The sequence below is a fragment of the Salminus brasiliensis genome, chromosome 9 (assembly GCF_030463535.1).
Source record: "Salminus brasiliensis chromosome 9, fSalBra1.hap2, whole genome shotgun sequence".
NCBI lineage: Eukaryota > Metazoa > Chordata > Actinopteri > Characiformes > Bryconidae > Salminus > Salminus brasiliensis.
This window is the reverse complement of record NC_132886.1, coordinates 27,199,562-27,227,188: the sequence shown is the minus strand read 5'-3', so window position 1 is coordinate 27,227,188 and position 27,627 is coordinate 27,199,562. Positions and strand designations below refer to the sequence as shown.

The window sequence follows — 27,627 nt, the reverse complement described above, 5'->3', positions numbered from 1 at the left end:
GGGGACTTCATTTATTAATAATTTAAATAAGCATGGAATGTGTACTTTAATTACATCTGCATATATATATAAATTGCAGTGTTGGATGAGATGGTTGTATGAACACTAGAACTCACTTACAGTTCAAATACACTTGTGTTTTTCTTATTTTGGGGGTTTTCTAAAATTATCACAGGATCAAAATCATACATTCAACTCATATAATATCTGTTTACATGTCCTTTGATTAGATGTACCTGTACCTTGACCAGATGCTTTTGGGAATCATAAACACTAATGTCTGGTAGAATTCTGCTTGAATATATGACCACTTTTATTGGCAGAACTGGTTCAGTTCATTAAATGTATTGGTTTCACTTTCCTGTTGGAACACCTAAATGTGCCCAGGCTTCAACCTTCTAGCTGATGATTTGAGGTTATGTTAAGGAATTATGATGAATGAATTATGATGCCCTCACATTCGTATCATGATGTATGTACAGTATGTACAATTCTTAACACAACAGTTATATAGCTATAGTTGTTTTTTCTTCCCAAAGTGAGATCATCCTGAGGTGAGAACACAGTAGCTTCTCTAATCAGTTACTTTTGTTCTAGATAATTCTGCAACCGAATCCAGAGATGTAACACAAGTTACAACTACCACTAAGACACCCAGAGGAAATGGTAAGAACTGCATCCCAGCTGTGATGCAAATGTACTTTCTATGTAACTGACCTCAGTCTCAGTCTAATTGTATTTCTGTATTAAATGATGCAGTGACAAGACCAAGTGATGTTACATATTCCCAAATTCAGATGGAAAGCTTGAATGACCTCTCATCTCTAGGCTTTGAGATCATTTCTATAATGCCAGTATATTTGTATGTCTCAAACTGCTTCTGGTCACCATCAGGATACACTGGTGGAATGCCAGATAAAAGACAAAAAAAGATAATATCTTACATCAGTCACATGAATTATACACTTCTTGTCTCTGGCTAAAGCTTTGGTGGATGAATGAGTCCCCATAAGGGTGTGTCTAAATGGACCACTGAGATGAAACTATAAGTAAGCAGGCTCTTATGCTAACAGTGTGTGTTAAAGCATAGCAGAATGAGAGTGAAGAATGAAAACAGCCTTTGTCCTCTCTTAGACGCTCCAGCTGGACCCAGTGAAGTGACGTATGCTGAAATTGATCTAAAATCCAAGAAGAAGATGAAGAAAAAACAAAACTTGGGCTACATGTCTAAAAGTAAGATTAGAAAAATGACATACACTAAATGTCCAAATGTTTGTGGACACCCCTTCTGATGAATGCTTTCAGCTACTTTTAGTTGAACCCATTGCTGACACAGATGTTCAAATGCACACCAACACAGCGTGTCTAGTCCCTGTAGAGATGCTCTGCCAAAAGAAAAGGACTCTCTGGAGCAGATAAACATAATCCTATTGGCATCATGTCTAATGCCAGACCTGTCAGGGCTAGAGGGGTGTACCCCCCCCCCCTCTCCCCCAGCATTGAGCTGTGGAGCAGTGAAACTATGCTCTCGGGAGTGATGGTGCTCCATCCTACACTTTTGGGATAAGTTGGGGAATTGGGAATGAGGTGGGGTGATCATCAAACATCCTGAATAATTAATAAAGTAATGATGCAATGCTATATTTTGTGAATAATATAAATCTCTCAAAAATACAAACTAATTACTACTTCAGAATATGACCTAAAAGAGTATGGTAAAATAAGAGTATGTATGAGACAGAGAGTCAGACTGTGAGCTCTCTCTTTTGCAACATCTATCTGATTCTGTCTCTGCCAGCCATTCTCTCCCTGAGTAAAACTGTGACAAAACTGTTATTATTTGAAATCAAAGCTGTTGCTATCAACCAGTACAAAGCGACCATCTGTTAACAACCCCTGACAGATCCCCAGACAGAGGTGGGTGAGGGCTGTTTCTTTTTTTTTAAGTTCAATTGGATTCTCTAAGATTGAAGATGTTATAAAATACTCAGTATCATGTTCTGTACTGATGTACTCTTAAACTCTACTCTAGAAAGTCCGTTTCTTCTCATTTGCATTTGCAGTATTGATATGATATGTATGATATTCAATCCAAACGGATTCCAGACAGATCAAAGTTGGTTACTCAACAGAGCGAGTGTATAGCTATAATTAATGATTTGCCTGTGTGACCAAACATGTATAAAACATAAACTCTTCTCAATGGGAAATTTACCCTCTGACACATGGTATTTCAGGCAGAATGGTGTTGTGAATTGTTAACAGTACATATAAAGGAGGGGAAAGGAGGGTGGTCACACCACATTTCACACACACACACACACAGTAACAGGCAAGTAAACCCAGTCGAATGAGAAACAAACGTGTTACGGCAGCTCTATAAGCTTTTAACATCAGGGCAAATCTGGTGATGTGTTTAATGAAACTGGAAAACTGTGGAAACATGCTGAGAACATTACTTATAGACTGATATGATCTTGTTCTTGGTTGGTGTTAACTTAAGATGGTGTTTCTCTTCTCCGCTGTTAGAGAAAACCACTGCTGATACCGACCAGAACACCATCTACTCAGAGCTGAAGCAGAATCCAGACTAAGGTGAGAAGAGGTCGGACAGGTTCAGATTGATTAAGGAGGAGTGATAGTGTTTAGTACACATGCCACCAAATAGTTTTTGGATTTTTAGAACAGTATTGGAGAAAAGTTTGTTTTAATAGAATCCTCTTTGTTAAAGTTAAACTTTCTGTCATAAAAGTTTAAGATACAAACCTCACACATTTATTACAGTATTCCAATAATAATAATAAATACATTTTAGTTCACGCTTTTGTTTTTATTCATACAGTTTTGTGAGGGAATTCCAAAATATCTGCAATAGTTTTGTTAAACACCTTAAATAAAAGCTGAAATTATGAACTCATTGTCACTGTCCAAATGGAGAGTAGACTTAACTGTATATAGTATGTAAAATGCATTTCAATAGAAATAATTATGCTTCAACAAACACATGCATTTTGGTCAATTTATCTGACTCATAAATTTCTCATTTTGTTTCTGTTATAGGTCCATGAAAAAAAAAAAGTTTACTCCTGATTGGGGCTTTCAGGAGTGCGAACACAAGAGGGCAGCATCTAAAAATATTTAGTTTTACATTTTTTCTTTGTATAAATTGTCTTTGACCCTTCCATGCAGATGAACTCAACGTGAACAGCTGACTTGAGCCACATCACTTGGTGGCTCAATGTTCAGAACAATGTAATTTATTAAGACTTTAATTATTAGTCTTTATCATAAGTTCAGTTATTAACCATTTGCCATGAATTAGGTTTTAAGGTCATTAATTGTTATCAATTAAAATGCATAATTAGCTCAGATATTAACTATTATAATGGATTTAGTTATTCTGTATCTTAAACTTGGGTTCAGTTATTAACCATTATAATGGAGTTCAGAGTGTTCCATGACCAGAGGATCACTGGTTCTAATCCCGGGTCATGCTGCCTGCCGTCAGCAGTCGAAGCGCAATTGCTCCTATTCTCTGCAGTTGGGTAGATGGTTCACTCTCTCCACACATCACGTTAGTGTTATGCTGGCCGATGTGGGCATCTGCTAGTGGATGAATCAGAACTTGGCCCTTTTTTTTTTTTAGAGTTCATTGGTTGCCCAGTGATGTTGCATTGGCAGCAAAAAGCCAGTGGCCAGAAGGCATGTGTCCTCACCCTGACAGTTAATAAATATCAGTTAATAAATATCATGACTTCAAGTGCTAAAAGTCTTGTATAATATGTGAATATAGTGAATATGTATTTGTGTCTAATAATATATGTTTTTTTGTCATAAGTAAGAGTATTCTCTTTATTTCTGACCAACTTTACCTTTTTAAATCTAGTTTCAGTTCTGTTTATAATCAAAGTGTGTCATAATGAAGCTTTGGATTTACAGTAATTCACCTTAAGCAGAGCTGCACAATGTAATAGAAATTAACTATAACTGAACAGTACTGCACATTATAATAAAAGCTTTTCAATTATATTAGCAGAAATAAACATTTGCTTTCATATTCTGTTCCATAATTGCATTCTTTTTTATTATACCAACAACATTTACATAGACATTTTTTCAAAACATGGATTCTCGAAAAGCTTCTTTATGGATACAGTAACAGAAACACCCTATTTAATTCTGAAGGATAAAGAGAGGTTGGAAAATGATTGCATAAACAATAATGATAAACAATTTTTGGAACATAAAGCCACATAAATGTTGTAAATGGACTTTAAGAATAAATGATAATTGTAGTAAACATGCTCATAATAATACAACATTTGTCCTGTTGCCATCTAAGTTTCACTGCAGATCATAACTAATGTTTAACTTTGCTTTCACTTATGACAGTCTGTGAAGGAACCTACTGAGTTTGCTGTTTTTACTTTAGACAGCTTTATTGCAGCAGTGCTTTGACTGTGACAGGCTGGATGTTAAATGAAGGTGTGTCCACTAATTAGCATCACATGTGTCTACAATCTTGTAATCAGTCAGTGGGCCTATATATAGGGCTACAGGTAGTCACTGTGCTGTTTGGTGTACCAACTCAACATGGACCAGAAGAAGCGAAGGAAAGAGTTGTCTCAGGAGATTAGAAATAAAAATTATAGACAAGCATGTTAAAAGTAAGGATTATCAATCTCCAAGCAACTTAATGTTCCTGTAACTACAGTTGCACATATTATTCAGAAATATAAGATCCATGGGACTGTAGCCAACCTACCTGGACGTGGCCACAGGAGAGAAAATTGATGCCAAATCAAAAGGAATGAATAATACAAATGGTAACAAAAGAGCCCGGGAAATCTAATGAGATTAAAGGTGAACTTCAAGCTCAAGGAACATCAATGTCAGATTGCACCATCCATCGTCATTTGGGCCAAAGTGGACTTCATGGGAGATGACCAAGGAGGACACCATTGTTGAAAACAAATCATAAAAAAGACTGGAATTTGCCAAACTACATGTTGACAAACCCCAAAGCTTCTGAGAGAATGTCCTATGGACAGATGGAACATTTTGCCAAGGCACATCAGCTCTATGTTCACAGATGGGAAAATTAAGCATATCAAGAAAAGAACACTGTCCCTACTGTGAAACATGGAGGAGGCTGTGTTATGTTCTGGGGCTGCTTTGCTGCATCTGACACAGGGTGTCTTGAATCTGTGCAGGGTACAATGAAATATCAAGACTATCAAGGGATTCTAAAGAGAAATATGCTGCCCAGTGTCAGATAGCTTGGGCTCAGTCACAGGTCATGGGTCTTGCAACAGGCTAATGGCCCCAAGTGGCCTTCTGTGAGTCCTGTTCTAAATCCTATTGAGTATTTTTGGAAGGAGCTGAAACATGCCATTTGGAAAAGGCACCCTTCAAACCTGAGACAACTGGAGCAGTTTGCTCATGAGAAATGGGCCAAAATACCTGCTGAGAGGTGTAAAAGTCTCACTGACCGTTACAGGGATCGTTTGATTGCAGTGATTGCCTCAAAAGGTTGTGCAACAAAATATTATGTTAAGGGTACCATTTTTGTCCAGGTCTGTTCTATGAGTTTTTTTACAATAATTCTGTTGAAGCATGGTTCAAAATCAATATTGGATTTTCATTTGTTCATTTTCATAGAATTATGAAATGATCTATTTAACTATTATCTATTTATTGTTGTCATATCTTTATTGTCTTTATCTATCAGTCTTTATTGACTGATCATATCCACAATACTTATAAAAGTGTGATGTCAGTTTTTCATGATATTGACCAATATCCAACCCTCACTCCGGAGGAGGAAAAACTATCAAGAAATATTGCTGGAAATACTAAGCCCATGTCATGTGGACCTTAGCAAACAAAAGGCTAAGGTCTTCACAGAGTCAGAGGTGGATGGGAACACCGGCATAGAGTCAGGGGCGGACTGGTCCGCCAGCACAGGAGCAGAAGACCTGGGAGCCGGCACAGGACTAGAACTGACAGGATTTTGACAAAACTGACCAGAACTGACAAAACAAAGCCAGGACAGAAACAGGGCAGGCAGAAACATGACAAAAACGAGACAAAACTAGGACAGCCATGACAGGGCACATAAATCCAAAAAAAAACCTACACTGGGGCACTGGACAGGTGGTTTAGCTCAAGGCAGAAATTAGACAGGGAGCCAGACAGGGAACGTGGCACAAGGCGGGACAGGGAGCTGGACATGAGACCGGACAGGGAGCTGGACAATAGGCCGGACACTAGACCTAAATGGGGACTGGACGATGACTGGAAAGGTAAACAGGACAGGGATAGACACAGGAGCAAGAACTAATACCACGCCAGGAAACAGACAAAAACCATGATGGTACAGGGACAGAAACCAAATGACAAACAGGCACTGGGATACTCAAGACAGGAACCAGGACATGAACATGTACAGGAACAAAAACAAAATAAGGCCCAGGTTTTGGCAAAAACCACAGAAGAGGTGGGTCTTCAGTCTGCGTTTGAAGACAGCGAGCGACTCGGCCATTCGGACACCCAGGGGAAACTCGTTCCACCACTTTGGTGCCAGGACAGAAAAAAGCCTGGACACTTGTCTTCCACGGATTTTGAGGGATGGCGGGTCGAGCCGAGCCATACTTGAAGCTCGAAGGGCTCTAGGTGCGGAGGGGCTGGTCTGTTCTTGGCTTTGTAGGCCAGCATCAGGGTTTTGAATCTGATGCGGGCAGCTACAGGAAGCCAGTGAAGAGAACGCAGCAGTGGAGTGACATGGCTGAATTTAGGGAGATTGAAGACGACCAGTGCCGCTGCATTCTGGATGAGTTGCAGGGGCCTGATGGTGCGCAGAGGAAGACCAGCCAGAAGAGAGTTGTAGTAGTCAAGTCTGGAAGTGACGAGAGACTGAACAAGCACCTGGGTGGCCTCTCTAGAGAGGAAGGGTCGAATTCTCCGGATGTTGTACAGGATGAATCTGCAGGACCGAGTTACGTTTGAAACATGACTTGGGAACGATAACTGATCATCCCTGACTACACCAAGACTTTGAGCTTCTGTAGAAGGAGTTCTCAAAGGTGATGGCAAGATCGTTTTTTGGTCCAGCAGTTCCCGGGATGTACAGCAGCTCCGTCTTGCTGGGGTTGAGTTTGAGGTGGTGAGCCGCCATCCAAGAAGAGACGTCAGCGAGGCATGCTGAGATGCGGGCAGAAACCTGTGTGTCAGACGGTGGGAAAGAGAGCATGAGTTGAGTGTCCTCGGCGTAACAGTGGTAAGAGAATCCATGAGAGGATATCACTTTACCGAGAGAGCTAGTGTAGAGTGAGAAAAGAGGACCAAGAACCGAGCCTTGTGGAACGCCAGTGGAGAGACTACAAGGAGCGGACGTGTCGCCCTGCCATGTTACCTGGTATGAGCGTCCCTGCAGGTATGATGCAAACCATTGCCATGCAGAGCCGGTAATTCCAAGGCCGGCAAGGATAGACAGGAGGATCTTGTGGTCCACTGTGTCAAAAGCTGTGGAGAGGTCAAGAAGGATCAGAACTGAGGACAGTCTGGCAGCTTTAGCTGCATGGAGCTTCTCTGTTACTGCAATGAGAGCAGTTTCAGTAGAGTGTGCAGCTTTGAAGCCAGACTGGTTAGAGTGGAAAGAGAGAAGAGAGATAGGTCTGTAGTTGCCTATATTGCCCTCACACGCAAGTCTAACCGCACCAAGCCCTATCTCTCCCTCAAAGTCCTCCCCATTCCATAGGGGAAAGCCTTCAAATGAGGAGAGACCCTTCGCCATCTCCTGCGACCTGGGGTGGTCTGTCCTTCTGTCATGCGGCTTCCTGAGGCAGGAAGCAGAAGCAGATGTACTCACAGGTAGTTTTATTTACAGATAAAACTTTATTTATGTGAAACTAAGGCAAGACAGCATACAAAGAAACAAGAACAAGGGGACTTCTAAATAAATACTAACCAGACAAACCCAAGAACATAAAGCAAACAAGGTGAGGACCAGACAAACTGAGCAAGGGCAGGGCATATGAATTCATATATTTTCAATTAAAACAACATTTTTAACACATAGCTCAAAATATTATATTATTATTTGATTATAAATAGTACTAACGAAATAAAAAATAATAACTAGAAAGAAAAAGAGGGTTTCAGCATTTTAGATGATACCTCCTTTTTTGTATGTGTCTTCAAAAAAAAAATAAAAAAGAAAGAAAGTAATGAGCCTCTGAATTTTATCTCTGCATGTAAAGAATAGGTACTAAAACCATGGCCTGTTTTCTGGATAGCACTGGTTACTAAATGACCAGATGACAAGGGTTGGAACAGGAAGTGTATGTGGTTTGTGTGGGGTAAAATAGATGTTGCTGGCTTTTCGCAGGCTTCTGTCCTGTATGGGAGGAAGTGCAGCTGTGGTGATGTGCTGGTTGGTTTACACCACCCTCTCAAGGGCTTTGTGTTTATCAGCAGTGGTGTTGCCATACCACTCCATAACACAGCCAGTTGGAATATATATATACAGTCATATCAGAATATTATGACCATGACTGGATTGAAGTGAACACAGCCCAGCACTGCAGTGACACTGGCATGGGTGTGGTGGTTTGTGTGTTTCACTGGTACACTGGAGTTTTTAAACGCCTCAGTGTCACTGCTGGACTAAAAACAGTCCACCAACCTGAAATATGGCTGACAGTGTGATGTTATGATAGTTGGTAATCAAAACATGTGAAACAAAAGTATTGTATCCTTAGGCCTTAGCATGACACAGCCAGCCCTACTCACATTGTAAAGCTAGTGGAAAACCCTTATCAAAGGAGGAGGGGCCCACTATGGGGTGAAGGAGAGGTGAACAGCTTGGCAGGACTCCAAAATCTTCAGTTCTGTGGGTGTCAGCACATTTAGCTCTGCAGGTGCAAGATATACGATAGGGTTGGATATAAGCGGAGACAAAAAGTACCTAGGTTTCCAGAAAAGGAACATAAGTGGATACAACCTATGTACACTGAATTTAAAAAATATGCATTGGGGGAACTGCAACAAGATAAGGATAGTATATAAGACACAGGTCAGAGTAAGACTGTTTCAGACAGCTTTGGGGAAGTGCTGGCTGTCTCAGGCCTTAGTCTTTATATCTTTTGTACACTTTATGGGAAAAAAAAGGTTGTACTTTGCCTTTCTATTGACTACGGAGCTGGATTTATTTATGCATTATTTCTTCTCAAGTCCTTTTAGCTGATATGTGTTAACAGATGTGTGAATAATATGTATTCAGTATTTATAAGTTAATGTTCATCAATATAGCTGCATGCTTTTAGAGCTATTTCACTCTCTCCCATCCTCACTCAGGCAGTTGTGGTTTGTCTGTATTGCACATCAGCAGTGGCTTTGAATTTCAGGAGGGGGAGGAGATGCTGAGAGAGTTTTTGTTTGTCTCATCCTGTCAGATTCTCAGTAAAGAGCAGACTAAAATGTGCTTTTCCTTTAGACCACCTACACTTTTAAATAAAGAATGTAAAATTATGAGATTTTTACTTTAATAATAATAAATTACAACACATTTTATTTATAGGCGCCTTTCAGGACTCTTAAGGTTGCTATACATAAAATAATAATAATTAAAACATAAAACATAAAAGACATTAAAAAACAGGAAAGCAATTTTAAAATAACAAAATGAACAGAACAGGCTACAGACTGTTTGCTGTCTTATACAGATAAGGTTTGAGGCGTGATTTGAAAATATCCAGGGAGTCAATATTACGGATGTCTGATGGAAGGGAGTTCCAGAGACGGGGGCAGAGCGGCTAAAAGTGCTAGATCCCATGGTGGTCAAATGGGCTTGGGGACAGTAATGAATAAAGAAGATCTATGAGTCAGGCTGGGTCTGTTTATGCGAATGAGCTGGGTAAGATATGGAGGAGCGAAGTAATGGATAGCCTGAAAGGTGAGCAGTATACGTTTTTAATCAATGCAGAATTTTACAGGGAGCCAGTGGAGCTATTGAAGAACTGGGGTGATATGAGAAATAGATGGGGTACTAGAGACGATAGGGGCAGCAGCATTCTGACCCAGTTGTAGTTTATGAAGGGACTTGAGGGGGAGACCAAACAGAAGAGAATTACAATAGTCCAGGAGAGATTTGACCAGGGAGTGAACCAAAATAACAGTACTGTCGGGAGTGAGAGAGGGATGGAGATGGTTAATATGACGAAGATAGAAATATGCAGACAGAGTGATGTTATTTTAATGTGCTATCAAGGACGACACCCAGACTCTTTACCTGAAGGGAGGGGGAAAGAAAAGTGTTGTCAATGGGAATGGAGAAACTATTTACTTTTGCAAGGACAGATTTAGAACCAATGAGGAGAACCTCTGTTTTATCTCTGTTGAGTTTAAGAAAATTAGAGGAGAACCAAGACTTGACTTCCTGTAAACACTTGCAGAGGGAGGAGGGAGGGATAATGGAGGTACGTTTGCTAGAAAGGTAGAGCTGGGTGTCGTCCGCATAACAATAAAACTGGTTATACTTATGAAAGATATGAGTATAACCACCAACCGTGGTTGGTGTGGCGCAACAGATAACACCACTTTGGGAGACTGGGGTTCGATTCCCAGTCTGGGTGACTATGCCCACCTCTGTAATACGAGTAACCTTGTAAGTTGCTCTGGATAAGAGCGTCAGCTAAATGCCATAAATGTAAATGTAAATGTAAATATGACCTAAAGGAAGAAGTTGGATGATGAAAAGGATAAGACAGAGGAACCTACCTTCCAACTTTGAGGAACAATGGAAATGAGAGGAGATGGGTGGGATGTAAATGCCTTTAATAAACTCATCCATAGACTATCCTCCATTGTTGTTTCTAATCCACTCCAGAGGTGGAGATCAAGGAGAATAAGTATAAAAGTATTAGTATAAAGAAAACCTGAGTCTGCTGCAGTCAAGAGGTCGTTTGTTATTTTGAGGAGAGCTGAGGCAAAGAGTGGCAGTAACCAGGGAGAACAGGGCCTGAGAGTTTCCATCACTAGTTCTAATTAATTGGGAATAGAACTGGGATTTTGCTGTATGGACATTGTCTTTATAGAAAAGAAGATTATGATATAGATCCCTGTGTATTGTGAGACCAGTTTTCCTTGAGATATGCTCCAGCTGGCATCCTGTTGACATAGATTAGGTGAAAACCAAGAAGCTGAGTGGGTAAAAGTGAGTCTATTCGAGAATGAAGTCCAGTATTGTAGTGATTAACTAATTCATCAGTAGTGGCTCAAAGGCTAAGGTTAGGAAGACTTTCAATACCTAATAAAAGAGAAGTTATATATAAAAATATATTATAATATATAATAAATCACTACATAATCAGTGGATAAGCTGGTTATTTAACTGGTCATAGACTATATGTATCATTTCATCAACTAAACTGATACAGAAAAGAGGGTCTGAGAGAAGCTCACAGTTTCAGTGTTTGTGGTCTGACGTCTGTTCCAGTGGAAGAGTGGAAATGACCTCATCAGCTGATGATGAACTACAATAATATTGTTTAGATCATTTACATCCTGCACGTCCTGGAACATACAATCACTCACACACTGCACACACTGCACACACAAACAAACTAAATGCATCTGATTCCACCCTGTAAATGTCATCAGTGGACAGGACACAGCATCATAGGACACTGTTGTTTGGATTGTTCTTTGTCCAGCAGTGATACTGAGGTGTTCAATACACTGATGTAATGGACAATGAATGCAGAAACAATGAGGTAGTATTAATGTTATGGCTGTTTGGTGTGTATGTGTATGTAGAAATTGTTTATTTTAAATTCCTCACACCTTTGTAAATCTTATAATCCTTATAATCTTATAATTGTCTTTACTGATTTCCAGGTAACACACTAGTGATCACTACACAAAAAGTAACAGTGCATAAAGCTGGATAGTCTACTAATCCCCAAAATATTCCTATTAAGTATTTTAATTTCGTAATGTTGAACAGACATTAACACCTACGGGAATTTTGAATGTTTTATTAAAATGTATTTATTTTATTTTTGGTCATGTCTATGAACACATTCATGAGCAGATGCCAGGGCAACCTGCCCACCATCACCCTTCCCCTACTGGCTTCACCTTTGATTGTAGTTATTTAAATATATCTCTCTCTACCGAATGTATTAACTTTGGCTGTAAAGAAAAAGGAAGTGGTGAGTGTTTAAAGCAGACCTCCGTTTAACCTGTCAGTTAGTCAGTGGTCAGTGAGGCAGTATGGAGGTCAGCCCAGTCTTTGTGCTGCTCTGTAAGTAACTCTTTTCTTTATGTCTTCAATATCTTCCAATATTGATAAAAGTACAAATGCTGATAATGTTGTAAGTCTGGATGGGTTCTCAGTCACACCCAGTACTACTATTTAAACCCAGGTGTTATGTTTGACTCTGTTGTCAGATATAAATACACATTTTTCCTTGATATGCCTCTGCTCCACAGTCTAAAATGTCTTCTAGCTAAATAGGTTGCCATTTTCCCTGTAACATGTAGAAAACCTCATCTCCATTTATTTTATACATATTTTATATATGCTAATATGAAAAAATGGCTTCTTTAAAAATGTGGTGCTTTTTATACCAACTGTGTTTTAAAGCAAATGATTGATTATAAACAATAGATGGATTATGTGCTGTAAAGCCATTACCATACTATTATATACCAAGGCGGGCCAGACTAAAAAATGATTCACATTAATGGTAATTAGTAAAAATGACACATTAAAATATAAATTATTTAAATTATTTAGGACAAATTGGGCATTAGAGACTTTTAAGCCACAATGAGGAATATGAGATTTTGTATGGAGGTGTTAGCCCTTGGTATCGTGCCCTCCCACATGGTGATCCCGAGACTCTTGCCTTAGTTTCGTCATGTTCGTGTTCATGTGTGTTTGGTTCTATTCACTTGTATCGATTCGTGATTCAGTTCTGATTGTTTATTGTCCTTTTGTTTTGTTCATGTCTTTCACCTGGGACTGGGGGTACTTAATGAGTCTCAACACCATGGTTTAATGCAGAGAATTGTATTGTTTTGAACCTTGAGATTGCCTGAGAGGTTCCCTGTACGACTAAGGTGTGTTAATGTCAGCTTCGGCTCAGTATCTGCGTTCAGGAGCAGGTCACTCTGCTAACCATGCTATCAGCAAGGCTTGCTCGCTCACTGTCAGGATTCACTGGCTAGCCACATCCCAGCAAGGTGACTCACGCTCACGGCAGCATGCTGTAGTTCCAAGTTTGGTCTACCTTGCAGTTTTGCTTAGTGGCTGGTTCCCCAACTCTCCCCCTTTTGCCTTTATAGCGTCAGTCGAGCACAACTTAAGTTAACCCATGTTTAACCCAGGCCCTGCCTGTAAATTTCGTTCTTGTCCCCTTTTTGTTTTTCCCCTCTGTGCTTACCGTTCACACTAGCTCAGCTCCCAGTCCCTCCCAGTCGTTTTGTTTCGCCCTCTCGTTTGTCACGTTTGTGTTGTATTTACATTTAAACCCAGTAGTTGCTGCTTCTTTTGCCTCGTTTGCCCCTTTATGTTACCTTGGTTTTTATTAATAAACAACTTGCTTTGATTCCACCCCTGAGTGTTCATCCCTCTGTGTCTGGCCTAGCACGCCATGACAGAATTCTTGGCCGACAGCCTCAGAACAGCAGGGATGGAAGCCTTGAATCAAGCTGTGTGCACCCAAGGGCAGTTCTTGGGGCAGCAGCTCACTCAATAGGCGGACCAGCAGCAACAAGTCACCCAACTAGTGGGTGGCGTTCAGGGGCTCACGAAACTCGTTTAAGCTTCGTTGGAGCCCACTAGCTCTCCCAGCCCAGTCACTATGTCCCCTATGTTTGCCTATGGGATATATATAACGGTGATCCAGAGCTTTGTAAGGAGTTCCTATTGCAGTGCTCAGTCTTCTTTAAGAACCAACTGACCAGCACTGACCAAGCGAAGATTGCCTTTGTGGTATCCCATCTCGCTTGTAAAGCTCTGGATTGGGCCATGGCCACATGGGAGGAGCTGAGTGATAAGTCTTTCTCGGAGTACCTTAAGCACATCAAGGTGGTATTCCAACACCCCTGAGAAGGGATCACCAAGAACGACCTCATGCTACGAATGGAACAGGGCTCATGATCTGCGGCCCAGTACGTGTTGGAATTTCGTACTCTGGCCGCAGGCAGAGAGTGGAACCAACCAGCGTTGGTGGCCCTGTTTCGCAACGGGCTTAGCCCTCATTTGCAGTGAGAGTTGGCATGCCGGGGCGAGTCCCTCAAGCTAGATGAGCTCATTGCACTCATCATCGTCCTACTACTCGGTCGCCCTACTACCGCCAGGCCCCACGGTGCTGGGGGACCAGTAGTAGATACCAGGGGGCCAGCTAGCCTGCTAGCCACACAGCGTTCTGCTAATGCGGTAAATGTCCCCGTCCAGGGGTTGGTATCTCGGTCAATCACGTTGCTTGTGGTTGCTTCCTACCAGTGCCAGTCTTGTGTCTTTGCAGCGTTGATCGACTGTGGTGTGGAGGGCAGCTTCCTGCAAACTCAACATCCCAGTCGAGCTACTCCTGAGGCCTCTCCGCATCACCGCCCTGGACAGGCAGCCCGTGGGTCCCCAACCTTTCACCCAAATCACAGCCAAGGTGAAGTTAGCTGCCAGCTTCCTCCACCAGGAGGAGGTGTCCCTGTTGGTTCTCCCGGGCTCCAAGCACGCTCTGATACTCGGGTTACCTTGGCTGAGCCAACATAACCCCCACATTTCCTGGCTCGAACGGGAAATAGTATCCTGGTCCCCACATTGCCGCGATCACTTTCTTAGCTTAGCCCCCCTCCAAGTCCTTAGCTTAGCCCCGAACCAGAGAACCAGGTCATCCTGCCCCCGAGTATGCTGACATGCAGGACGTGTTCAGTAATGCCAGAGCCACCAAGCTTCCCTCTCATTGTCCATACAACTGCGTGATGTGGAGGGCTCCACATTGCCCCAGGCTCGGATCTACCCCCTCATGGGGGGAAGAGGAGTGGGGAATGGAGGATTACATCTCAGCACCATCTCAGGTCTGCCTAGTCCTGGCGAAGCTTAGGGCCCATCAGCTCTACACCAAATTGGAAACGTGTGTGTTCTGGGATCCCTTTCCTAGGATATATCATTAGCAAGCGGGGGATTCAGATGGACCAGGCCAGGTTCAAGTGATCTTGTATTGGCCGTCTCCTGGTTTAGTTAAAGAGGTCCAGCATTTTTGGATTTCGCAAACATCTATTGCAGATTCATCAAGGACTTTTTGGCAGTTTAGCAGTGCCCATCACGTCCTTACCCACCTCTTCCGAGAGTACTTGGGTGAATACCAGAGTACTATGGTCACCTTATTGACTTGTGCTTAGTAATGTCTAAGCTTAGAGGTATCTTTGAACTATTAGTCTATTCTAACTAGCTAAGGTCTTTCTTGGGTAAATAGCAAAGCACTTTTGTAAGTGTATGTGCTAAATGTAAATGTAAATGGTGCCTGGGCCCCTGGACGAGGCCACCCTGACAGACATGCCGCCAGAGCCTGTGGAGGTCGAGGGGACCCCCACGTACATGGTCCAGCAGGTGCTGGATTCCTGGAGGAGCGGGGGGCAGTTGCGTTACCTTCCAACGTAACCAACGGTACTGTCAGCCCCTCTGTATTGCGCCCTCCCCCTGGCCCAAATAAGGACTCCCACCTTAGTTTCGTCATGTTCATGTTTATATGTATTTGGTTCTGTTCACTTGTATCAATTCGTCATTCACGAACGACTGTTCCCCGTGCGACTAAGATGTGTTAAGGTCAGCTTCAGCTGGGTATCTGCGTTTAGGAGCAGGTCACTCTGCTAACCACACTATCAGCGAGGCTCGCTCGCTCGCTCACTGTTAGGATTCACTGGCTACCCACGTCCCAGCATGCTGTGGTTCAAGGTTTGGTCTGCCTTGTTGTTTTGCTTAGTGGCTGGTTCCCCAGCTCTCCCCTTTTGTCTTTATAGCACCGGTCGCGCACAACTTAAGTTAATCCCTGTTTAACCCAGGGCCTGCCTGTAGGATTTTGTTCTTGTCCCCTTTTTGGTTTTCCTAGTTCCTAGTTCCTCCCAGTCCCAGGTTTATTTTGTCGTTTGTCACGTTTGTGTTGTGTTTACATTTGCACCCGGTAGTTGCTGCTTCTTTTACCTCGTTTGCCCCTTTATGTTACCTTGGTTTTTGTTAATAAACAACTTGCTTTGATTCCACCTCTGCAAGTGTTCATCCCTCTGTGTCTGGCCTAGCACGCCATGACAGAAGGCAAAACATGGTAATGACTGGCTGTGAATTGCGTACAGTACAGTGCTCCACACAATTCTCTGGTCACACAATAGGCTATATATAATTACCGCAATCCAAGTAGATTGTACTCCTATACAAATTCGCTACCCATCACCTGGCAGTGATAGACATTTGCCATAGCAACAAAGAACTTTACCTTCAACTTTTTTTTTCTTTAAAAAACACCTATGTTGAAATAATCATTTTACTGTTAGATGAGGGGCTGCTGAGTGAGTTTAATGAACCTTAAGCAGATAAGATGTTTCTATATACCTCAGAATTCATTGTGCTACTGCCTTCAGCAGTTACATCATCAATGAAGATAAATAAGTAATTACAGACACCTGTGAAGCCAAATGTCCCAAACATTATGGTACCTTGAAATGAGGAGGAGACCAAAATTTTTCCAAAATTTTCCAAAGTTTTAGACATTAATAGCTGTAACTTGAGTTATTTTGAGGGAAGAGTAAATTTACACTGTTATATAAGCTGCACACAGACTTTGTGTTAAAGTGTCATTTTGTCAGTGTTGTCCCATGAAAAGATATACTTAAATATCTGCAGAAATGTGAGGGGTGTACTAACTTTTGTGATACACTGTAGGGGTGGTGGTGGTGAATGGTTTAGTTGTAACAGTGGTGGTGGTGAATAGTGGTGGTGATCAGTGCAGTTGTATTAATAATGGATCATCTAGTGGAATGGTGCAGTTGTAGCAGTGATGGTGGTGATCAGTGCAGTTATATCAGTTTTGAAGGTGAACAGTGTAATTGTATCAGTGGTGGATCATCAAGTGGAACAGTTCAGTTGTAGCAGTGGTGGATAATCTAGTGGAACAGTTAAATTGTAGCAGTGGTGGATCATCTAGTGGAACAGTTCAGTTTTATCAGTGGTGGATCATCTAGTGGAACAGTTCAGTTTTATCAGTGGTGGATCATCTAGTGGAACAGTTCAGTTTTATCAGTGGTGGATCGTCTAGTGGAACAGTTCAGTGGTATCAGTGGTGGATCATCTAGTGAAACATTTCAGTGGTATCAGTGGTGGATCATCTAGTGGAATTGTTCGGTATAAAGGAATGCAGTGAATCTTGATGCTTCAGGACTGGCTGCACTAAATGCTGGTGCTCTTCTTCGATGCAGTTTCAGTCTGAATAAGAGTTGGCTCACTTGTTTGAGTTATAAACTGTGTATATAAATGTAATGAGCTGATCCTGAGCAGTGCTGAAACACCTTAAACCTTTCACTTCATACTCGAGTAACTAAACTGTCCTGATTTGCAAAACTGTTCCTGCATCATGTCCTCTGTTTCTCTTCTTACTTTAGTGCTGATTGTGCTCTTCCACTGTGGACAAACTGAAGGTAAATCATCTACATTTACAAAATTATTTCATTTGGACAGACTATTTTATTAATTGTGTAGAAATGTATTAATTTGGTATTAAGCATAAGGAATTAAGCATGTTGTCCTGAAAGCAATACATACACTGTGTATTTAAATGCAGTAAAACTGTAAATTAAGCTGAGCTTTACAACACTATCAGCAGTAGATGCTGTCAAGCAAGCCTTTTTGAAAAGTTCAGTCCTGTAAATAATGAAGAATCTAAATATTATTAATAATTTTAACAAAACAATCATGACTTTATTTACAACATAAGTCCTGTGTTTATGAACAGAGACTGGAGGCTACAGTGAAGATCCACTGATTATCTGATTAGAGTAGCACCTGGAAACAGTTCTTGAAGTTAATGTGTTAGAAGCAGGAAGCATGGGTCAAAAGTCCTATTTAATGAGGCAATAAAAGCATCTCATTATCCTCTGTAAAAAGGTCTGAATTCACAGATGTTACTGTCATGCAAGTCATCTGAATCATTTTATTAAAGATATTAGATTAAACTATTATGTTGTATTTATAGTGTTTAATCTGAGGTTTAGTTTTAGATTTAGATTATAAGGGTTTACTTTGTAAGGTGTAGAAAATAGGTTTCCGATTAATGTCATTTTAATAAACTTGAAAGTTTACCTGCTTTATGAACTGTATTTTCCATGTGTGCAGACACACAGCGTTTAATATAGATTTATAAAAATCAATAACTATAATATCCAGAACAGCTCAGTAACTTTAGTTTTATTACTCAAATACATTTAAAAGCACTTTTCTACTTTAACTCAAGACCAGGATCTGTGTTGTTCACCCCTGAACATCAGCATTCTGCACTGTGTAGCAACACTGCAGATACAATCAAACTACTGTAATATTCACACCAAATGTAGAATCTAGATTCTCTTTTTGTACAAAGTCTGATCTTATCCTGATAAACTACTGTTTATATTATAAAAGTAAAATCAGCTCTGATCGCTTCATCATTTCATTTCAACAGAAAAACCCACACCAGCACTGAGGGTATATCCTCACACCACTGTCTACACTGGAGACACACTTACTCTGACCTGTGATCTGCAGAGCTCACTCACTGGATGGAGGTTTAGGTGGTTCAAAGTCTCTCAGCAGTTAAATCCTCTGACTGCTGAATATAAAGACACCAACACACTCAGTATAACAGTGTCTGATTCAGGAACAAGAGAGTATCTGTGTATAGCACTCAGAGGAGGCTACTACTCACACTACAGTGATCCAGTCAAGATTACAGTTAGTAAGTAATAATTTCTGTTTTTCTTTTTAAAAAAGACTTGATTTCAAAAAAATTGTAAGAAAATCCTGCAGTTATTTCAGATTATTCCACAATTCCACAATATTAATACTGGTGTGTATCTTCATAGAGAGAGTTTATAAAAGTCTTTATTAAAAGATGCAGTCAGCTGAGCGTGTGTTCATCAGAGAGAGAGTCACTCTCACATGTGAATAGAAAGTGGATGAGTCTGGAATTACGAGTGGTTTAAGAATAATGATCCTCTCAATGAAGCTCAATGGAGGAAGAACTATGAAATCTCTAATGTTGATGGAACTGAATAGAATCAGTGTCTCTGTGATTTCAGGGAGCTTCACTAATGAACACTGACTCTACAATAAAAGGCACAGTGACACTGAGTGGGTTAAAACTTCCGTTAGAGTTTGTTCAGACAGAAGGTGGAGGATGCAGTGAGTGGAAGTGTTTAGATGATTGACAGCTATGTTATATTTTTGAATAATTTAAAGGGAAAGATGCATGTATTTGTAAACTGTACTGTGAAATGTGTTACCCATCTGTGGTAGTGAACACACACTAGTTAAACAGGGGCAGTGAGCGGTAGGCAGCCTTCTCCAGCGCCCAGAGAGGGTAAAGGGCCTTGCCCAAAGGCCCAACAGTGGCAGCTTGCCGAGCCCGGGTATCGAACCCACAACTCTGTCATCAATAGCCCAGAGCTCTAACCAGTGAGGCACCACTCAGTTATTTGACTGAATGTTTTTTAAGTAGTAATAAATGTGGCGTGTTCTAACTTTATCCTCACAGGAAAACTTTCTCTTAGTTACAGTTACACAATTTACTTATATCTTCAGTTTTATATTTTTAGTTATGTTACCTCCATCTCTTAATATTGTTAGAATTAAGATCAAATGTCCAGATGATTAAATATGTTAACAAAGACAAAGGTTGCCAAGGGGTGTACTAACGTTTTCACATGACTGTGAAATAATGTAGTTATTTTTCAGAATTACTAAAGGAACGTGTGTGTCCATGTTTCTACATATATTTAGACCATATAACAGTTAGAGACGCCTAGGTGCCAGCCAAAGTTCTCCTCCTGACTGGTTTAGAGTGTTTTGGTGTTTGTTTAAATATTAAAATTGGCAGGGAAACAATGTTGAAAGATTGAAAATGTTGAAAATTGGAGTTACACTGCAGATACAATCAACCTACTGTAATATTCACACCAAATGTAGAAACTAAATTCTCTTTATGTTTAAAGTCTGATCTTTTCCTGATCAAACTACTGCTTATATTGTAAAGTAAAAGCTCTGATCTCTTTATCATTTCATCTCAACAGAAAAACCCACAACAACACTGAGGGTGGATCCTCACACCACTGTCTACACTGGAGACAAACTTACTCTGACCTGTGATCTGCAGAGCTCACTCACTGGATGGAGGTTTAAGTGGTACAAAGTCTCTCAGCAGTTAAATCCTCTGACTGATGAATATAAAGACATCAACACACTCAGTATAACAGTGTCTGATACAGGAACAGCAGAGTATCAGTGTGTAGCACTCAGAGGAGACTACTACTCACACTACAGTGATCCATTTAGGATTACAGTAAGAGGTTGGTCATGATTTTTGTTTTCTTTCTACAAACAACTTCATGTCATCTCTTCCATTCCTCTTATTCATAACCTATATAATAATAGTAAATTCTATTAAACTGACTGATTAAAGAGGTCATATTATGGAAAACCTGCTCATTTCGAGTTCACAGTTCCTCTGATGTCACAAGATCCAACTCATTTACTCATGCCTACTTCACTGAAGTCCTGCAGAGGTTCTGATGAGATGTTCTGAGTGCTTTCTTAAATAAGATACAATAGAGGACAGCCAATCAGAACTCGTTTATCTTCTACACATCTTAAAGGTGCTGTTATAGAAACAGCCTGTTTATTCATTTTCATTCATATTCAACTGGCAAAGAGGACGTGGCAGGACATGTTATAGAACAGATATAACTGACATATCAGAGTGCTTATTACACCCTGTACACTCTGATCTCTCTACTTCTGGACAAATGTTGAGCTGAGCGATGATCAGTGACATTATTGATTATCTGTGATGCTTTCTGTTAATTTCTGTGCATTACACAGATTTCAGTCTTGGTGAAGTGTGTTTACCCTAGTCAGTGTGAGTTTAGCTGATGTACTGAGATGAGTGTTTTCACAGAGACAGTAAGAGTGTGTTGCTCTACTGAAGATAATTACTGTAAACTGTGTCAAAGCCAGTATGATACATGTGTTTACACGTGTTTTACAGTTTCATACAGCGCCTCATGCTGAATTCTATAAAAATTGTTTACAATACAGGGGATTATACTGTATCAGAGAATGTACTCAAGAGCTAATGTACCTTTATCATAATGTCATAAAACAAAAATTAGTTAAAAGGCCAGTCATACCTTTTATGCAGTTTTATGTTCAGAAAACATTCATGTTTTACCTACAATTCTCTGTTGATCCCATAGCATAAAATAATGGTATTTTAAATTTACATGGTCTAAATGTGTCCATGGGATGCAAATGAAAAAAATGTCACATTAAAAAAATGTGCTCTCTTTAGGTTCAGTGGTGTGAACCAATGATGTGTTCAGAACATTATTTCAAACTCCTATATTTTTAATAAATTAAGAAAATTCAGTTTCCTATATATATATGATATGGGGCTCTTTAAAAGTCAACTGAGCTTTTAATCTAAAGCTAGTTAATGATATGTGTGGCAGAGTGGTTGGAGCAGGCTCACCAGAGGGCAGATGTGGTTAAGGACCAGCCTCTCCAGTGACTTCATCAGATGAAAAGCTGTAGCTGTTTAGGTCCTTTGGGTGCTGTGTTTTGGGCACAGGTACCACACAAGATGTTTTCCACAGCTGTGGTACTCTTCCCAATTTCAGGCTCATGTTGAACAGATGCTCAACTACCCTGCACTGATCTGCTGATCTGCGCAGGACTTGAGGAGCCTGGCACTGATTCCATCAGGACGTGTAGCTTTCTTTGCCTTGATCTTCCTCAGCTCATTTCTCACCTGGGTTGTTTTGAAGGACAGGTTGGAGCAGGGGGGCTGGGTGCTGGAATGTGTGAATGATTAATTGTGGGGCAGGCAGGTACATCAAAGGTAAATCCATACTCTAGTAGCAAAAACAAGCATGTCAAAACCAAGTAAGCCAAAAAAACGTGTAAGCAACATTAGGTGCTTAAGTGGAATCCTAATTAGTCCGGTGTGCCTAGAACAAAGCCTCATGTAAAAGGCAGAGCCCAGGCCTTGTGCACCCCACTGAGACCAGCAGAAGGAGACATTACAATATGAGAACATCAGTGTGATAAAGACTCTGATTTCATGATGTGAACTCTATGCTTCATCTCCAGCAGTTAAACCTAAACCTGAACTCAGATCGGGTCTTAAAGGAGCTGCACTAAGAGGAAGCTCAGTGACTCTGGAGTGTGTCCTGGATCAGTCTGCTGGATGGAGGTTTTACTGGACTAAACGCACACAGAACCCTCAGAATGAGTTCAGCACTGAAACACGCTCCCACACCATCAGCTCAGTTAGTGTCTCTGATGAAGGTCAGTACTGGTGCAGAGCTGGGAGAGGAGACCCAGTCAACTACACACTCTACAGTGATGCACTCTGGGTAAACGTTACTGGTGAGTAAGAAAAATGTGATGATACAGTGTTGAATTGTTAGAAAGCATGTAGACAGCAGAAGTAGTAAGGTGTCATGCTGTAAAGAGTTGGATGTATACAGTTACATACTTGTATATTTGATGTTAATACCTATTTTAATAATAGGTGTTAAAAACAGGTTAATTATGGTTTATTAACATTAAATACATTTTATTATAGAGGCTCCCTAACCTGTATTGTCCATAAAACCTAATAAGGATACAGAAAATACAGATACAGAAAAACTAAGCAATGACTGAAATGCACTGGTCAAAAACCATGTGTGATCACAAACTTGTTTCTCAGAACAATTAAGTAATAAGAGTTTGGAATAGTTTGGTTTATGGTTTATTAACAGTGAATAATTTTGTCACAGAGCCCCCTAAACCATTGGTGTCCATAAAACCTGCTAAAGACGTGTTCAGAGGAGAGACTGTCACTCTGAGATGTGACATACAGGTAGGAGGAGACACTGAGTGGAAATACAGCTGGATTAAGAGTGATCCAGCGTTTCAATCACACAGCACCACTCAGGAGTACACAATCAGCCCTGTTACAGAGTCTTACAGTGGTAAATACACCTGCAGAGGAGAAAGAAGAAGTGACTCTCAGCTCTCAGAGATCAGTGAAGCTGTTACACTGACTGTGTTTGGTGGGTGTGTGGGTTTCTTCTCATTAATTATATGTGATCATCTTATCACTCTGTATCTTCATGTTGTTCTTCCTCTCTATGCTGTCAGGTGAAGCCCAGGCTGTACTGAGCGTGTCTCCTCAGAGCTGGCTGACTGAAGGAGACTCAGTGACTCTAAGCTGTGAGGTTAGAGACTCCTCTACAGGCTGGACGTTCAGCTGGTACAGAGATGGTGAGGAGCTCCACTCAGACAGCAGAAGAGAAGCCAGAGGCTCCTACACTCTCAGTGCTGCTGCTCTACATCACACAGGTGTTTATGAGTGCAGAGCAAAGAGAGGAGAACCAGCCTTTCACACACAGTACAGCAACCTACAGCCACTGTGGATCACTGGTGAGGACATGGTTGAAATGGTTTACATTTACTGACTCTAGATCATCTGTTGCTGGGCACATGATGACCCATAATTTTTACTGTACACTTTTAATGTATTCTTACATTAGGTGTTTCCATGAAAGTAGTGTAAATGTATCACCTTAATCAAATTAGTTTAAGGGATCAATGGTTATTGTTTTCAGCATTAGTTTCAACACTGTTATCTAACACTAAATTGATCTACAGTGCCTATACAAGGTATTCACCTCTTTTCTTGCTTTTAGAAATGAAATCATGTTTAATAAAATTTGACTTTGTAGACAAAGTATATAAAATATTTTTTTTGAAATCTTTATTGAATTGAGGGTGAGCTTTGACTCCAGAACATTCAACATAGCATCATAGGTGTCTTGGTGGCCTCCCTCACTATTCTCCTTATTGCATAGTCACTCAGTTTGTGAGGATGTGCCATATTCCCTATATTTCTTAAGCATGGATTTCACTGATGGACTTAACTGGGGTGAATATTTTTATAGGCACTGTAAACTGGAACCTGTGCACCTTTCAGGTGATTTCACAAGCAGTGTAAAGACCAGACAAAGGTAGCAACATGCTCCAAAATATTGCATACAATGCAGGTCGTATGAAGCGCCTTTGTTCATTTTGAGAGACATTATAGCATTATGTACTTCACAGCACTGACTTCATGAGTAAGGCTTTAGTGCTTTGGTGAATCTGTTTCTGTGAGTTTTCTCTTTATTCTTCAGCTTCGTCTCCTCCAGTCTCTCTGATCACCAGTCCCAGCAGAACACAGCACTTTATTAATGCCTCTCTGTCACTGAGTTGTGAGGGACAGAGTGACTCTACTGGATGGAGAGTGAGTCGATACACACACAGTGGGAAGGTATCAGACTGTACATCAGGCTGGGGATCAGTTACAGAATATATCTGCAGCATCAGCTCTCTCTCCACATCTCACACTGGAGTGTACTGGTGTCAGTCTGAATCTGGAGGGAGAAGTCGTCCAGTCATCATCACAGTGCACAGTGAGTCTACAGTATTCTTACCGCAGGAGTCCAGTGTGTGGAGCTGCACTATCAAATCATTTTGAATAAATCTGATGTAATAAATTCACATGAAGTCTACACAGTATGGCTGGTTGGTCGTGTGATGACCTGTTAAAGTAATCAGTAATCTAATCTAAAATGAGCATAATGTAATCTGATTATTTTACGCTGGAGTCTGGAGGAATGATCCATCTTGTTAGGAATCAGGAAACCGCCTGACTGTTAAGAAATATAATACTCAGGTGCATGTCCATTGCTGTTCAAATGTGTTTCAGATAAATATATTTATTATTAAAAATAAGTGTCACACCTATGCCTCTGTTTGTCCTCATCATGTGTTCTCAAGCACATGGCTCTGTTTTCTGTCACGCCCCGTCTCTTTGTTCGGTTTCACCATGTGGTTCTTTGCACATGGCTTAGTTTGTGTCTTGTCATTCCTAGCCCCGCCTGTATGTCATTGATCCCACCTGTGCCTTATTTGTAGCCTTGCCCCCTTGTTAGCTCCAGGTGTTCTTTGTTTGTATTTGTTATAAGTGCCCCTCTGTTTCAGCCTTCATGTATCCATATGGTCATGTCAGTATATGGTGATTTTACCAGTTTGTTTATTATAAACTAAACATTTACATTTGGTTTACACATCATATTTTACTGGTGTTGGACATGTTCACTATTTTAACACACAGTCTTTGAAAACACACTCTGTCTGGTTTCCTTTAAAACAGTTGTTTTTCTGTTTGTTTCTGAGAATACATTCAACAATAGTTTATACACCCTACTGTATCAAGTGTGTGTGTGTGTGTGTGTGTGTGTGTGTGTGTGTGTGTGTTTGTGCAACAGGTCTGTCTAGTTTAGAAACTCGATTCTCAGCCCTCAGTCTGCTGAGTAGTCTGCTGGCAATGTCTCCATATCTGCTGGTGTCCATCATACTGGGGGTCAAATGCTACAGAGCTCGAGGTAAGAACTCATTGTAAACACACTGTAAAGCTCACTGGATCAGAAATCTCTCTGTTCCACTTCAGCTGAATCAAGATCTCTAATTAAAGACTCATCTGTTCATCACTGTGTGTTTCACAGCTCAACCTGATGAGGTGAACAGGACGTAAGCTCTGATAGAAGGAGGAACATCTTACTGAGTGCTGAACTCCAAGTCTTCATGTTGGAGATCTAATCCTGTGAGCTTTCAGCACCCTGTTAGAGATCCTTCAGTCTAAAAGATCAGCAGTAGAGGATTTTAACAGCAGCTTCATCCACTGAAATATCAACAGCTTAATTTACTCTCTCTGTCAGTAAGTGCAGTACTAGTAATGAGGCAGGTGTGGCGCTGTTTTAGCAGCTGTAGACTAAGCCTTTAAACTCCAATGATTTTATTTTATTAATAAATGTTTCTCACACTGTGTGCCTGTATTTCCTCCTCAGTCTTTATAAACTGATATATATACAAATATATATATACATATACAAATATATATATATATATATATATATATATATATATATATATATATATATATATATATATATATATATAATGATACTTTGATAATGTTTTTTTATACTGCAAAAATCATTTTGCTTTCAGCTTCATAAGCTTGTAGAAACCTTTTATTCAGTGTCATTCATTTGATTAGATAGATTTCATATTTGATGGAATCTTTGTTGGAATAAGTGAAATCTTAAGACATAACTGATCAGTTTTTTTTTTAAAAACCTTCAAAATTTTCTTATTTACTTATTTTTCCATATCCTTGCTGTAATATTTTTACTGCATCAGTAGTAAAATAAACATTCCTCAGTGTGGTTGTCTGCTTAAGTTCCCAAAAGTGAATCAAACTATGTGTTTAAATCTCTTTTTACTTGCATTCTACTAAACATCCACTAAATTCTTCTTACTTTTACCTAACCCTAAACCTCACCAGGACCTGAACCTTGCTTTTAAACCTAATCCTAACATTGTTTAAAATCAACAGTTTCCTTAGGTAGTTTATTAACTAGCTGAAAGTTTGTAGTTGACTGCAGGAGAATATAGTGGTCTATTTAAATAACCTGAAACTCAGTTCTGTAAGGAGCTGCCTGCAATGCTATCTTTCTGCCACCAGAGGGAGACTACACTCAACTCCCAGCTGCAGTTAACCAAATTGATATCAGCTTGGACCTGCCCTTCTTAATGGCTTCACAGAGCTCAGTCATTGCAGTCTTGTGTTTTGGCCTCAGAAACCAGAGCTTGCTGGGAACCGGTTTCTTTGGGGTCAGCCTTGTAGGGAACCTGAACCCTTTGGGCTCTGTCTTTCTCCTCTGTTTTGAGCTATTTGAGTCCCTCTTTCTTCACCTTCTGTTTTTTCCTAGGACCTTTGCAGGTTCTAACCACACTACCTACAGGCCAGTGGGTTGCTTATCAGCTTGTTTTATTCTTTGTTTGGCATCCTTTTTTTCAGTTTTCCTGCCTTTTTGTAATTCTTACCCTTTTAAGGGTTTCCCTTCTGAGTTTTCCTCAGTCCTACTCATGGATCTGTGGTTAGCATGGTATTATTTTTTTCTTCCATTGCTTTGCTTTTCTCCTCCTCTTGTTCCCATTCAGCACTGGTCTTCCACTTTGTGACTCAGTTGCTATGGTTCTTACACACTGTCACTTGTCAATAATGCTACCCACAGTTGCTCATGGAATATCTAGGATAGAAGAAAGTTCATTGATGGCATCTGATCACAGTATCCTGCTAGAAGTCAGTGAGCTGAATGACCCATTCTTTCACTAATGTGTGCAAAGGTAGAGTGCATGGCTTGAAGCTTGGTTCTATACACCTGTGACAATGGGTCTGAATGAAACGCCTGAATTGAATGATAAACCCGTGTGTCCCAAACCTT

At 40.5% G+C, this 27,627-nt stretch overlaps 1 protein-coding gene across 1 annotated transcript in view; it reads left to right on the top strand.

Annotated features, from left to right (window-relative positions):
• LOC140562762 (basement membrane-specific heparan sulfate proteoglycan core protein-like) overlaps positions 1-27,627 on the top strand; it is a 221,583-nt gene that overhangs the window by 120,842 nt on the left and 73,114 nt on the right. Inside the window, exons 16-21 of the mRNA XM_072688621.1 lie at positions 1,135-1,233; positions 14,538-14,675; positions 18,717-18,989; positions 20,323-20,598; positions 22,400-22,678; positions 23,074-23,349. Coding sequence (XP_072544722.1) covers positions 1,135-1,233; positions 14,538-14,675; positions 18,717-18,989; positions 20,323-20,598; positions 22,400-22,678; positions 23,074-23,349 — 1,341 coding nt within the window. The remainder of the gene's footprint in view (positions 1-1,134; positions 1,234-14,537; positions 14,676-18,716; positions 18,990-20,322; positions 20,599-22,399; positions 22,679-23,073; positions 23,350-27,627) is intronic.